Raw genomic sequence first — 15,635 nt, forward strand, 5'->3', positions numbered from 1 at the left:
TCCTCCTTGGGTGTTACTTTCTGAACATTATGATCTCTGCCGTGGCTGGCCAATAAAAGCAAACCGTGCATGGCCCAAAGATTGACAGAATTTCAAATGTGCGCTTTCACTGACCAACGGCTCATCTTCTGGTAGCGAACACTGACCATCAGGTAGAAAATCAGAAATGAATACAAAAAAAAGTAGCCCTGAGTCAGTAAGGAGGAGGATGCAAAGTGCTGGCTAGGATTCCACGAAAGCAGTAACTGCTGGCTGGACCCAGGGCTTGCCTCCCAACCCACGTCCATTCCACGCCAGTGGGTCCGAGACGAGTCCCAAGGCCCGCTGTGGCCTGGGGTCCATGCTCTGCGTGCCCGTCTCCCATCCTGGAGCACCAAACAGGCCAACACTGGGGGGAAGTGTTTGTAAGGTTACTGTTGGCCAGCCATGTGCAAAACACAGTGGTATGTGGGTAACATCTGAATTAGGGCCCCTCAGCAAAAATTCGATGGTAGTTTCCGGACAGCCTCTATGTGGTGTGCCAACCACAGCATCTCAGCTTTTTGTAATAGTTATGAGGATGCCAAGTTGGAACGAAGGGCTTACTGGCTAGAGAGAGAGAGAGAGAGAGAGAGAGAGAGAGAGAGAGAGAGAGAGAATGCACAATTCAGTGACCTAGAGGGTTAGACTCGAGTGTGGAGTTCAGCAAAGTGATTTTTGCCAAGGGCCAGATGATCAATATTTTGGGCTTTGTGTCTGTCACTGAACTGTGCACCTCAACTGAATGGGGGTGTTTTGCACAAAGGTCTGTGGAGCATGTGACATGTTAAGACATGACAGGCCCCCGGCCGGTGTGGCTCATTTGTTGAGCATCAACCTTGAACCAGGAGGTTACTGTTTGATTCCCAGTCAGGGCTTGGGTTGCAGGCTCAATCCCCAGTAGAGGGTGTGCAGGAGGCAGCCAATCAATGATTCTCTTTCTTTATTGATTTTTCTATCTCTCTATCCCTCTCCTTCCTCTCTTAAATCTATAAAAACATATTTAAAAAAATTTTTTTAAATAAAAGAGATGATGGGCTATAAATGAACATCAAGGTCATAGCCAGGAAAACCAACAAGCACCACACAAGCTGCCTTGATTTCTTAAAGGGAAAACAGAAAGCCTAAGGATTCACAGGAACCTCGATACTACCTAGAGATTCAACCCCAATAAGCATCTACAGTTCAAAAATGTGTTATAAGCGAGTACTCACCTTGTCCACACCAGCACTCACAATGTAATTCCCCTTTTTGTTCCATTTCAAGGCAAAGATGGGGCCTCTGCGTTGGCCTAAGGTTCTGGCCAGATTACCTGTGGGTAAGTAAACAAGCAGCAAACATGCTGACTTCAAGGCCACAGCCCGTTCACACCCTGACTCCACACCAAAGGAGCTCATCTCTGACCCCAACCCGAGGGCGGCAGGACTCACCATCTTCCATCCAGATTCTTGTAAAACCATCGTAGGAGCCTGTTGCTAACAGCGTCCCGTCGCTCTGTGGGCCAGAGAGAAACAGGCCAACAGAAACAGCTTAGCAGGGATAGTTCTGACAAAGTGAAGAAAATCTCTTACCCCAGGGCTAGGGCATTCTGGCATCAATAATAGGTCTCCAGCCCAGCCAGTATGGCTCAGTGGTTGAAAGTTGACCTATGAACCAGAAAGTCATGGTTCGATTCCCAGTCAGGGCCCATGTCCAGGTTGCAGACTCAATCCCCAGTAGGGGGCATGCAGGAGGCAGCCGATCAATGATTCTTCTATCTTATTGATGTTTCTATCTCTCCCTCTCCCTTCTTTTCTGAAGTCAATAAAAAATATATATATTTTTAAAACATCAGTTCCCAGTTGAGTCTTACCAACCCCATTCAACTACTCATCTCACACACCTCTTAAATCAATGGTCGGCAAACTCAACAGAGCCAAATATCAATAGTACAACAATTGAAATTTCTTTTGAGAGCCAAAATTTTTAACTTAAACTTCTTCTAATGCCACATCTTCAAAATAGACTCGCCCAGGGCGTGGTATTTTGTGGAAGAGCCAAAGAGCTGCATGTGGCTCGTGAGCAGCAATTTGCTGACTACCGTCTAAAATGAACATGTAAGGTGTTACAACCAAGGAGAGAAGGGACAAGTAAAATCTGTTTCAACCGTTCACCCCAATGGCATAATTAAAAATACCATGCAAAAGCCCTGGCTAGTGTTTCTCAGTGATTGAGCATTCGCCTGGGCACCAAAGGGTCTCAGGTTCGATTTTCGGTCAAGGACACGTACCTGGGTTGCAGGTTTGATCCCCAGCCCGTCAGGAAGCGTTCGGAAGGCAACCAATGAATGTGTCTCTCTCACATGGATGTTTTTCTCTCCCTCCTTCCCTTCCAATCTCTCTAAAAAAAAAATCAATGGAAAAAGCCTCAGGTGAGGATGAACAACAAATACCAGGCCAACAGTTATGACACATTGGAGACTTTAGTGAGCCTTGAGCATCGTTCAGGAAAGAACAGTTTGTGACAAAATGACGGAGTGTGCAGAAACACTTCAAAGAGCGAGAGCGAGAGCAAGAGAGAACGTCCAGGGAAGGTAGAAAGAGCTGTGTCCCACCTGTCAATTGAAATATCAAGGCAGAGCCCTGGTCAGTGTGGCTCAGTTGGTAGCATTGTCTTCTACACCAAAAGGTCGTGGGTTCAATTCCCAGTCAGGGCACATGCCCAGTTGTCCCCATCAGCAACCAATCCGTGTTTCTCACATCGATACTTCTCCCTCTCCCTCTCTCTTCCTCCCTCTCTAAAATCAATAAACATTTATCTAAAATCAATAAACATTTATCTAAAATCAATAAAAACAATAAACAATAAACAGGTGAGGATTAAAAATAATTTTTTAAAAGAAATACCAAGATGGACAGTCATGTTTCCTTGGCTGCTCGAAGACGTGGGCTAATGCTAACAGAGAGTGGTCACTGAGGATGCAGCCAGCCGTCTGCCCAACCCTAGGCCCCACAAGGCAGCCCTGACATGCAAGCATCTGCGAGGCAGCCATGCTTACTTTCCAGTCCAGCGAGGTCACGTCTCTATTACTGGGCACGTCCTGCCCCTTTTCTCGGATACAATGCCGCAGGACAAGCTGGTTGGACGCCCCATTGCTGCTTCCATTCAGGTTCCAGATTCGCGCAGTCGAATCTTTGGAGCTGCAGAAGGAAAGGCGCTGCAGTCAGCCTTTAGCGCGCTTGCTCCGGGGTTCTCCTTTTTCCCACCTGCAACCGCTTCAGTGCCCACAACACAGGAGCAGAGGCAGGGGATGGTTCCAGGCCAGTCTGCTCTGACCTGGGCACCGGGAGGGACCCGGGGACAGGCCTGCCATAAATCCAAAGCCATGCATGGAAGCTGTTTTCTCTTTTCTCACAGGGTTCTCTCCACACCGTCTTTGCTGCACTCATTTTAAAAGCCAGCATTAGTCCCCACCCGGGAGAAAACGGCGCAAGGACTTCTCTACAATTTGACCACAATTGGAGGTACCCCAGGGAGGGCAGCACGGGTGCCCCAGGCCTCGTTCTGCACACCTGGGAAGGTGCCCCAGGCAGGTGAGAGGGAGCCAGCAGCTCGGACCCCTGGCCTTGGAGCACCCCCAGGCTGACACCCTTACCCGGAGGCCAGGAGGTCGCTGACGGGGCTCCAGGAACAGATGAAGACCTCGGACTCATGGCCCCGCAGGACCGTGGCTTTGTTGGGCGGGACCTCAACGTCCCCGTCTGCTTCCCTTGTCTCCATCGGCTCCGAATGATTCTCTGTGGGAGGAAACAGAAACCGCGTGGCTGAGCAATGCAGGAGAACGGTGTCACTGGGCACTTTGCTTTTACAAACAGCCTTTCTGTGCAATATCACCTCTGACAAGTACAGCTAAGCCACAGCTTGTGTCACTGAGTAAATGTGTCAGTTTATTTGCTAAGTACAAGGAGGGGCAAAAGTAGGTTTACAGTTGTGAATACGCAAAACTTTACTCTCTTATGATTATTTAATATTGTATTATTTTCCAGAGGAACTACTGTAACTTACTTTTGTCCCACCCTGTAAGTTATGTTTACTCCAAGTTGCACAGAAGAACAGAAAGTTATCTATTCTCCATAAGTAGGTCTAGGCTAATGTCTAACAGTCACAGGAAGGATCACGAGTGGACGAAAGCGACATCGTTCAGAAATAAATGCAACTTTGGACCCATCTGGCTGCAGCAGCACAGCCGAGGGCAGACAGGTGCAGGCCTCGGGACGAGAGTGACTGGAAAAGAGCCCACTGAGTCCCAGGTGGGAATGCTGCTTGGAGTGTGGGAACTCACCCACAGATACTCACATAATGCATAGTCTGTCTCGAGATACGATATCCCTCTGGTGCTTCAAGGGACATCCATGTCTGTGTAGCTATATTTCACTATTTTCTTAATATTTAAAAGAAATCTGTGTAATTTTAAAGTTTGGGTCCTGGCCGGGTAGCTGAGTTGGTTACACAACAAGGTTAGGGGTTCAATCCCCAGTCAGGGCACATACAAGAATCAAGCAACAACTGCATAAACAGGTGGAACAACAAATTGCTATGACTCTCTCTCTAAAATCAATCAATTACAAAAATTTTAAAGAGTTTGTGAACTTTCCATCCTGGCAGACATACAGAGGTCTCAAAGCTCACCAGGTACAAGTAAGTTCCGGTGAAGGAAGACTCGGAAAAGAACGCTGTTTATTTTCTCCGTTTGGTTTTGAAACTGAGGGTTGTCCCTTCCATGAGGGGACAGACACTAAACACTAAATGGGATAGGCTACCCATTTTCCTCTTCTTGCTCCACCCAGCATTTCGATCTTGTGAATCTGATTATGGAGCCACTGGTGGGAAGCCTTTCCAGTTTAATAGGCAGATGGCCTCTGTGCCATCCTCCTGCGGTATAACCCACCCCACTGCCTGCCCAGGCTGTCCACTCCACACTGCAGCCGGAGAGAGATGTGAGGAACTCATTGGCCTGCACCAACACACAGTAACCTGGCACCACGGGCTGGGCGGTGGCTGCAGCCTCTTCTTTGGTGGCTGGCCAGCTGCAGATGAGGAGGTCAAGGGGTGAGGTGTCAACGCCATGGTCAACTCTGTCCTCAGGGACAGTGTGGCTGCAGGGCTGATCCGAGTGGAGCAAATTCCAACCAAAGGAGAATGTTCACGTCTGCATAGTACATGGTCACACTTGCATGCGCACACATACACACACATACACACACATTTCACACATATACACGCACACCCACAAACGCACACATTCACATGTGCATAATATACATGCACACATATGCATTCACACACAGAGATACACACATACAAACTTATACACACACACGTGGCCAAGGCTATTGCTTCTCCACTTAAATCTTAAGCTTGGTTTCACGATTGCTACCAGAACCAAAGCAAAGCAAATACAATATTGACTTTGTACAATCCCCCCTCTTTCTGAGAATAGTAACTCCTATCTGATGGCATTTTCAAGACATTCTATACAATTTTACACAAATTGAAGGCCTGGCTACAAAAATAAAAATTTTATTGCTTATGAAAACAATTCATATACAATCTTAAGACGATAAAGAATAAGACATTTTTGAGAACATGGAAAAGATTTATTCTATTACATAACAGGTTTTTTATTCTCTAGTGCAGTTAATTTGGCAGGAGCCACTTACCTGGAAAGCTTATTAATCTGCAAAATTAGGCAGCTGACTCATTTGATGAGTTAAAGTTTTGTGGTGATTAACACATATATATTGGGCTATGGCCTGGGGCTGAATTACAAGGCCACGCCTGGCCTTCAATGTTGCTATTGTAACCGGGTCCCCAAACTGGTTAGCATTCACCCAGTCTCCTTTAGAAGCACTTAGGACAGAGCACAGAGAACACACAGGAGCAAAGCCAGCCATATGTTGTCAGGATCTGATGGAAAACAGATGCCCTGGGGAGGGAGACACCAGGTGTATCTAGATAGCACCTGCCCACCATCCAAATGCACCTGGGCAGAGATCTTGAACGCACATGTTGCCTCCATGGAATTTTCTGGAGGTGCCGCCCACATGTAGGAGCTGGGGCTCCCATCCCTACTCAGCCCTGAACTCCACCGGGCAGGATGGGCGTGGCAGCAGCACCTGCAGCTACACGCCTAGTTCAGGTGCCATCTGCAGCATCCTCCATCCAAACACCAGATGGGACCACCTGAGCCTCAGGGTACCACTCAGAGCACTTGACTTCATCGCACTAGCAGTCCAAGGCCTTTCTGCTGCCAGAGAGACCCCTGCCATCCAGTCCAGCTTAAAAACTGCCCAGCCGAAGCTGGTTTGGCTCAGTGGATAGAGCGTCAGCCTGCGGATTGAAAGGTCCCGGGTTCGATTCCGGTCGAGGGCATGGACCTTGGTTGCGGGCACGTCCCCAGTAGGGGGTGTGCAAGAGGCAGCCGATCGATGATTCTTCTTTCATCGATGTTTCTAACTCTCTATCCCTCTCTCTTCCTCTCTGTAAAAAAAATCAAATAAAATATATTAAAAAAAAAAAAACTGCCCAGGGCTCCCAGTGCCCTTGGAGTAAGGCCAGGCTTCCTGCCCGACTGCCCACCGAGACCTCCTCGCCTCCCTCTAACCTGCAGGAAAGCGGCTCCCCAGACACAGACTTTCTGCCCGGGCTGTCTGCACTCAGCAAGCAAAATACTTGCGGTTGCGCACACCAAACAAGTCAGTCCAAGACTAACGACGTGGCAATCAGTTGCTAAAATATTCGCTGCTAGTATTAGTGGAGAGAAACGGTATGCCTGTGCATGAGGCAGTAAGGGAAACGAATGCAACACAATTACAGTAACCAGTCATTAGCGAATGTTGTTGTTCATTATTAATAACTAGAGGCCCGGTGCATGAAACTTGTGTGTGGGGGAGGGGAGTTCCTCTCAGCCCAGGCTGCATCCTCTCCAATCCAGGACCCCTCAGGGGATGTTGACTGCCAGTTGCAGTTGGACATCCCTCTCAAAATCTTGGACAGCTGGCTCCTAATCGCTCACCTACCTGCCCTGCCTGCCTGCCTGCCTGATCACCCCTAACTGCCCGCCCCCCTGCCAGCCTGACCGCCCCTCAATGCTCCCCCTGCTGGCCTGGTCACCTCCAACTGCCCCCCCTGCCAGCCTGGTCGCCCCACGCAGCCTGCTTGTTCAGCCGTTTGGTCATCCCTCACTAACCCCCCTGCCGGTCTGGTCACCCCACACAACCTGCTTGTTCAGTCATTTGGTTGTCCCTCACTAACCCTCCTGCCAGCCTGGTCATAGGCTGCCATCTTGTGAGGGCACGATGGTCAATTTGCATATTACCTCTTTATTATATAGAAGGATTCTGCATAACAGGATATGGTAAAAATTAAGTTATGGAATTTTTATTAAAGTGTTTCTTATATACCATTACATTGGCTGTGCTCAGAAATATTCGTTGTGGACCGCATGCAGCCCATGGGCCGTGAGTTCGACGTGCTTGGTCTAGCCAATAAGAAATACACCAAGACCGACAGATGTCACTTCCAATTTTGTAGGAGCCACATTTTAAAGTGGTTTTTAAAAATGTTTTTATTGATTTTTAGAGAGAAGAAAGGAGAAGGACAGAGAGATAGAAACATCAATGAGGGAGAATCATGGTTTGGCTGCCTCCTACATACCCCTTACTGGAGATCAAGCCCACAACCCAGGCATGTGCCCTGATGGGGAATCGAACCATAGACCTTCCTCTTGGTGCATGGGTTGATGCTCAACCACTGAGCCACACCAGCTGGGCTAGGAACCACATTTTAAAAAGCAAAAGAAATATGTAAAGTTAATTTTAATGAGATTTTATCTGTTTAATTCAAAGGAGACAAATATTTCCACATATAATAGATCTAAAGGGATTATTAGTGAAATACTTTATAGCCCCCCTTTTTTCAGACAAAGTCTAAAATCCAGGGTGTATTTTCACTTGCACTACATCTCATTTTGGACTCGCCACATTTCAAGTGCTCAAGAGTGACATGTGAAAGTGGCTACCAAGGGGCCTAAAAGATCAAGATGGGAGGGAGGTTATGGAAAATGAGGCTGTTAAATAAAAAGAAGCATCTATAGCAGCCAATTTCAACCATCTTCACATCATGACACACATAAAGTAATTACTAAAATTCTGCAGCACACCAAAAAAAATATATACTCTTTGCCAATCTGACAAAAAAAAAAGTATAAATTTGATTTGTTCGCACCAAATTGTTGTGTTGGCTCTTGTTATATTTTTATTTGACAATCTATGGGGAAAGAGGTCATGTTTTAAACATTCTAGCAGCACACTGGTTGAAAGTTGCTAGTGTACCAAGTATGCCCAGCTAAAGTGTCACATGAGCAGTCGCTGAGGTCATGGTTACTGTTACTGTTCCAGCCAGAGCGTGAGAACTCCAAGAGCACTTTGGTCCCCCTATTGCTGGCCGTCCGTCTACAGTAGGGGTGTCGAACTCAATCAGAGAAGGGGCCAAAATCTAAAATCCAGCCTAAATCGCGGGCCGAATGGTTTACTGAACAGTCATAAACTGACAATGTCATAAACTGACAGTGGAGTGCAGTGATGACAGCGCGGTGCGGGCCACATTGCAAGGCCTGGCGGGCTGGATTTGGCCCGCGGGCCTTGTGTTTGACACATGTGGTCTACAGGAATCAGACATACACAGAGCCTGGAGACAGTGCACAAGTCAGTGACCACAGCTACTGTCCACGAGAGCAATAAAGCAGGCAGCGACATCACCCGGATGAGAAAGAAACTGCAACACAAGTCACTCAGGTTCCAAAGTAGTTAGGGGTCTGTGGCTGAGGAAGGTCAGAAGAGAGATACTTAGGGATGAGTCCCAGATTTGTGGATAAAGCTATAGACAGGTCTGGCAACGTAAGAGAATAAAGGAGGTGAGGGAAGACAAATGAATGATCACCGTCTGGATCACTCTGAGTTTGCGGGTGAACCCAGTTCGGAACTGCACAAGAAGGCTCAACAGTTGCCTACATACACCCACTCTTCCCAGGGAGTGCAAGGGACCACACAGATAAGAGACGAGAGATAAGACAAGGAATTTCGGGAAACCAACGTTGTGGCGGAAGGCAAAGAGCCAGTGAAGGATGCACGTGCCAAGCCAGGAGTTTTCAGGAGACATCGTTTTCAGATGGGTCATCTCAGAGTTAAACTCTGGCAAAGAGTTAGAAGTAAAGGCAGTGGTGGTCCATTGTCAAGGCAAGGCATTTAAACTTGAATGGAAAATTACTGGTAGTCTGTTTGCATAGCAGCCTGAACACAGACCCTGTGGAGGGACCTGACAAAGCTCATGCATTGGAGAGTCCCCTGGTGAACAGGGTGTTGGGGAGGGGCCCCTGACAAAAGAATTTAACTGGAAAGGAGAAAGAGAATACCCTGTAAGGAAACAATGAAACTTGGGCTCCCATGTTCTTTCTCCAGCTACAAAATTGCAGATGAAGCAAATATTTGTGTCTTACTAAGTAATTAAGCCTTTTATGAGGCCAGAGCTGGGGAAAAAAACAGCCCTCCATGCAAGACTGGCACACCAGAGGCCTCCAAGCAGAAAACCCCACAGGCCAATGTCTTCAAAAGAAGGAAGCATGAGCTTTACACACTGAAATCCTTCCAAAGCAGAAGTGACACATGGTTACCAAACGAGGACGATGTTGCACCCAGGGAACATTTGGCAGCCTGGAGGGGGTTTCTGGTTATCTCACCTGGAGAGGGGTGCCAGTGGGTAGAGACCAGGGATGCTGGTACACATCCTACAACGCATAGGAAAGCCCCCAGAGAAATAAACCAGCCTAGAACATCCACAGTGTCAAGATTTAAACACTGTCATCAATATGGCACTGCAACGGATTTCCCACACCAGCAGATGGCACTGACTGGTGGGAAAGCAGGAACCTTCGGAGTCTAGATCTGGTCCTCAAGGTCCTTCTCAAGACCTGCCGGAGTGGTGACCCCACTGCACAAGGTCTCCATCAGGTCAGGGACTGAGGCAGCCTAGTTGGGCACCCCTTCCAGTTCTAAGATGCACACCCCTGTGAGGCTTTCTAAGGAGACCTCACTATCACAGCAAGGGTGTCCTCAACAGGGTCCAGCTTCTCCCAGCCAGATCCTGTCAAACAGGAAATGTGCTAAGACCCCAGGGCTCTAATACATAAACTATTTGATTACAAGTGGCTGTTTTTTTAATACACACCCAAGAATATGTTTATACTTTTATTGATTTCAGAGAAGGGAGAGATAGAAACATGATGAGAATCATTGATCAGTTGCCTCCTGCACACCCCCTACTGAGGATTGAGCACTCAAGCCAGACATGTGCCCTGACTGGGAATAGAACTGGTGAGCTCTTGGTTCATAGGCCGATGCCCAACCACTGAACCACACTGGCAGAGCTATATTAATTTTAGAAAGAAAAGAAGAGAGAGAGAAAGAGAGAGAGAGAGAGAGAGAGAGAGAGAGAGAGAGAGAGAGAGAGAGAGAAAAGAAGAGAGAGAGAAAGAGAGAGAGAGAGAGAGAGAGAGAGAGAGAGAGAGAGAGAGAGAGAGAAATTGATTAGTTGCCTCCCATATACGCCTGACCAGGGATCAATCCCGCAACCTAGGTATGTGCATTGACCTGGAATTGAACCTACAACCTTTCTGGTGTATGGGATGACTAATAAACTAGGCCACCAGGCCAGGGTTAACCACAAAGTTTTTTAAATGCAAAAAACTGATTAGAAGAATTATTATCTAATGAGCCCTGAAGATTTTTTGGTAACAAGAGAAAAAAAAAAAAAGTTAAAGCTCAGATTAAATTTCGGTGTGAAACAATTATCCCCAGAGCCCATCAAAACAGTCTATTTCCATTCTTTAATAGAGTTAGCCACACATCCCTTCATCCTTTTTTTAAAAATTCTTTTTGTTGAAAGTATTACATATATCTTCTTTCCCCCCACTGACCTCTCTCAGCCCACTCTCCACCTCCCCCCCTCACAGGGTCCTCACCCTCCCACTGTCTGTGTCCTCATCCTTTTCTAATAACGTGATATTAATTACCAGCTGTTGAATTGTAAGCGAGCATCCCTGACAACTAATTCAGGAGAAAAGACAGGTATGTAAATACTGTCAATGTCATCCCACGTGTGCATGTGTGAGAACACCTATGTGCACTTGCATACAAGTGTGCATGAAAACTTACAACCCAAGTCCAAGCTGCTCTGAATCCTCTCCCTTGTAAGCAAAGAAACTACAAATCTCCAGTCACCTTGAAGCAGCTACAAAGACCCAGCAGCAGTTTAAGGGAGGGATGCATGAGGCCTCAGATAAGAATCACAAGCATTTTAGTCTGCAAAATCCTGAAGCACAATCCAGAAAGGCTGTGTGTGTGTCACTGCTGTTGGCCTACCCACAAAAACTTTCCAAAACAAAGCAAAACAAACAAAAACCTTGGTAACTACCGTGGGAACCAAGCAACAGGCCAAATCAGGAGCAAACGGCCTCAGACGCCCTGAAAAGGCCCCGGTGTGTCGGCTGGGTGTTACTGCCGCCTCCTTCAGTTTCCAGAATGGTGCCACTGATGATATGCACCGGGTCACTAGTGTGTCGTTTTAGAACTTTGGGGTCCTCTTAGACAAAACAGGAGGCCACTGGGATTTTTAGAACTTGGGGTACCTGTTGCCAGACGGCTACAAGATCACTTTGTAACTAATATAAATGTCTAATCACTGGGTTGGACACCTGAAACTAATATAATATTACATATCAACTGTAAAAAAAAAAATACACTAAGGCAAAAAAGAACTTGGGGCAGAAACCGGTTTGGCTCAGTGGATAGAGCGTCGGCCTGCGGACTAAAAGGTCCCGGGTTCAATTCCGGTCAAGGTCATGTACCTTGGTTGCAGGCACATCCCCAGTACAGGGTGTGCAGGAGGCAGCTGATCGATGATTCTCTCTCATCGACGTTTCTAGCTCTCTATCCCTCTCCCTTCCTCTCTGTGGAAAATCAATAAAATAAAATAAAATTTAAAAAAAGGAACTTGGGGTATCTGAGATAGGAGGAGGTGTTTTGGAGTCCCTTTATCCAGCTGTAAAACTAAATTTTAAAGTGACTTCCAGCTTTCTCACTGAAGAAGGCCAAAAAGCAAGGCTTCATCTTAAGACTTAAGTGATGTTTTACAACTTTTCCATCTGCTATAAAGGCATGTCCAAGACAAATACAGGGTGTGTGGGTTGGGGTGGGGGAGGTGATGGTGGTGGTGGTTTTACAGTTGTTTGTATGGAAAATAACACAATAAATAATATACAAGAATAAGCTGTTTCGAGTTCTCACAACTGCAGACCTACATTGCCCCACCATGAATGCTGAATCGTGTATCTTTTCTTAAAACGGAGACATTCAATGCTCAAGGTCCGAGTAATTTATCCAGTATCTTTAATCTTACCATCAGAAATGCCCTGTAAACCCTTTATTTAAAAAAGATACAGATGCCAAAACTGGTTTGGCTCAGTGGATAGAGCTTCGGCCTGTGGACTGAAAGGTCCCGGGTTCGATTCTCGTCAAGGGCATATACCTTGGTTGCGGGCACATCCCTAGTGGGGGGTGTGCAGGAGGCAGCTGATTAATGTTTCTAACTCTCTATTTCCCTTTCTTCCTGTCTGTAAAAAATCAATAAAATATGTTAAAAAAAAAAAAAAAAAAAGATACAGACAAGCCCTGACCGGGTGCTCAGTGGGTTAGAGCATCCACCCATAGGCTGCAGGTTCCATTCCTGGTCAGGGCACAAACCTAGGTTGCGAGTTCGATCCCCAATCTGGGCACCTGTGGGAGACAACTGGCCAATGTTTCTTTCTCTCTAAAAAGAATTTCTTTTAATTAATAAAAATGTTGATACCCAAGTATGTATGTATGTGTATATGTGTGTGTGTGTGTATATATATATATATTTTTTTTAATTTTTTTTTTTTTTTAAAGATACAGATAAAATTCGCTTTAATACGAACTATGTGGGAAACGTGCCCTGGCTGGGCCAGGTGTTCAATGACTGCCCACCATTTTTTCAAGGACTGCAGTTCAACATAAATTCAGTGCACTCTAAACAAAGCTCCCACCAAGTCTGCAGTTCTGCAAATGTGAACCTGAGAGGAAGTATGGAATAGAACGGTTTGATGGCTCATTTGCTCTCTGAACAACAAAGCCACACCACTTCCCAAACTCCTGGCAGGAGGGGTGGGTTGGCAGCCACCAGGTTTCTCCCTGCAGTGGACAAGCAGGAAAGCCCAGAAAACGGGCAGGTCACCTCCAAACGCTTCCAGGAGCCAAACATTTTTACATTTTAAATGGAACTCTGTCCCTAGGAATGAGCTGGCCCCACCCTTCCCAAATAAACTGACCAACCCACACCTTGAACCAGAAAAAAAAAAGGCGACTTGTTTGTTGTTTGCGCGCTTTCACAGGTTCCCTTGGTCCGTTTCAAGATGAATTTTGTTTCTGAGACAAGAAAGATCATTCAATTCTAAAGCAGCCCCCGGCCCCCAAACCCATATAGGAGAAACACATTCCGATGAGACACATTAGGAATTTCTTATTATTGGAGCTGAAACTCCACTTTTATAAAGGCGGCTGAAAAGTTTCTTTCTGTGTGTTTGGGCAGGTCTCCAGAGCGCCATGGAAATGGAAACCGAAAGTCAGTCAATACTGATGGACAGATGGGAAGCTAAAAGCTGGCGGGCAGCAGCTGCCGGGCCGGGTTTCCCAGCGATCAGGGTGCCGGTCCCAGGGGTGCGGACGCCGGGGCCGGGGGCCGAAGAGAGGCGCACACCGGGGGGCGGCTCCAGGGAGCGTCTCTCGGGCCTCTGGGCAGCCCCGCAGGTGCAGGCCGCGGCCGGCGAGGCCGGCAGTGACCAGGGACGCTGCCGGAACAGAAGCCATTTAAACCCTGCGCGGCGCTAGGAGACGGCAGGGCTCCAGCCGCCGCAGAGCCGCGGGATGACGCCACGCCACACCCATGCGTGACCGGAAGTCACCTCCACAGGTGACCGGGCGGCCGCGCGCCCCCCGGGGCCAGGGCGCGTTTGCTCCGCTCCCCCCGGGGCCTCCACCCTCCGCGCCCCCGCCCGCCGAAGGGCAGTCCGCGCGCGGGTCCCGCGGTCGCCTTACCTGGGCGATGGCCAGCGGCTGGCCGTGCCGGCGGCCGCCCTTCAGGGTGAAGCCCCACGGGGCGCCACCGTCCAGCTGCACCCCCCCGGGGCGCCCGCCATCGGCGGTACAGGCCCAAGGACCGGGCCAAGCGCGGGGCGCGGCGCCCTCCATGGCGCGGGGCGCGCAGGCTGCGAGGCCCCGGAGGCCGCGGGGCCACCTCCATGCTCTGCGGGGGTCCGGCCGGCCGCCGCGGGGAGGCTTCAGGCCCCCAGCGAACTTGCGCTGCAACTTGAAACGGAGGGCCGCCGGGGAGGAGTCGAGCGGACAGCCGGCGAAGGGCGGGGCGGCGGGGGGCCGGGGCGGGGCGCGGAGCGGGGGGCGGGCCGGGGCGGGGGCGCGTGCTGCGGTCTCCCCAGCTGCCCGAGGCGAGGAGGGGGCGTGCTCAGGGGCGCTCTCGGGGCCAGGGGTGGGCGGCCCCGGGCCCTGGCCGTCTTTCCGCGCGGGCGCCGAAGGCCCTCGGAGGTTTGGAGCCGGTCAGCCCGCGTCCGGGAAGATCGGGGCGCGGCCAGTGAGCTGGCGGAAGCTCCCGCGCGGGGCGGGCCCGACTGCAGCCGGAGCCTTTGGCGCCTCCATCTTGGAGCGCGCGGCCGGCCGCGGCGCCGCCTCTGTGGGCGGGGCCTGGAGTCCGCAGGTGAGACCGGAAGCGGAGGAGCCGCGCGCCGCCCGCCGTCCCGCGTGGGCGCACCTGGCCCCATGTCCCGGGCGTCGGGGCCGCGGGTCCCGGAAGCGTGCGGCGCGCGCGCACTGTTCCAGCAGGAGAGCCGGGAAGGCGGCCCCCCTCAGCCCCTCAGCCACCGGCCCAGAGCTGGGCCTGTCCGCGGGAGGGACTGCCCATCCCACAAAGCCCTCCTGCAGCATCCCGCCCAGAAGAGGAATGGCTTCTTGTTGGCTCTTGCTGTAGTTACATCCCAGAAGAGTTTCCCCTTCAAGCCCAGTCCTCACTTTCATGGAAGTTTTCTCACCAGGACTTAGTGTTCCAGGGCTGCATCCTCTGCAAAGGGGAAGCGCTTGCTGGGCTGGCATAATTGATAGTTTATGAACGGGTGTGCCATCTCTTCCTACCCCTTTTCAATGTCCATAAAAGTCCGAAATAAAGAAATAGCAGCATGTATGTATTTGCATGCTTTGCCAAAAACAATTTTTCATTACTATTTGTAGTTATGAAGCTGGATGCTGATGAATACCTATTTCCTCAGAGCAGCTGCGTGTATCCAGGGACTTTTAGCAGGTGATGACACGGAGTAGGTGGCAAGAACAGCACTGGTCAGGCTCCAAGGGCCCTGGTCCTTGTTTGGGCTCCGCCACTGAAGAGCCAGGATGAGGAACTTCAACTCTGGTCTCTTTCTTCAGCGGCCAAATGAGGGATCT

General features: G+C 49.4%; 1 protein-coding gene across 2 annotated transcripts in view; it reads right to left on the reverse strand.

Moving 5' to 3' along the window:
- The window catches only part of LOC311630843 (F-box-like/WD repeat-containing protein TBL1X), a 28,230-nt gene extending 13,659 nt beyond the window's left edge, over positions 1-14,571 (reverse strand). For both annotated transcript variants that reach the window (XR_014796469.1, XM_084900299.1), the window contains exons 1-5: positions 14,226-14,571; positions 3,653-3,794; positions 3,056-3,197; positions 1,449-1,512; positions 1,233-1,330 (exon numbers count right to left, since the gene is read on the reverse strand). Coding sequence is in view for 1 of the 2 variants with exons in the window: in XM_084900299.1 (XP_084756425.1) it covers positions 1,233-1,330; positions 1,449-1,512; positions 3,056-3,197; positions 3,653-3,794; positions 14,226-14,430 (651 nt within the window). In the remaining variant the exon portion in view is untranslated. The remainder of the gene's footprint in view (positions 1-1,232; positions 1,331-1,448; positions 1,513-3,055; positions 3,198-3,652; positions 3,795-14,225) is intronic.
- Between the last annotated feature and the right edge of the window lie 1,064 nt (positions 14,572-15,635).

Source organism: Pipistrellus hanaki, assembly GCF_964339955.1.
Source record: "Pipistrellus hanaki genome assembly, chromosome: 12".
In the NCBI taxonomy this organism is placed as follows: domain Eukaryota; kingdom Metazoa; phylum Chordata; class Mammalia; order Chiroptera; family Vespertilionidae; genus Pipistrellus; species Pipistrellus hanaki.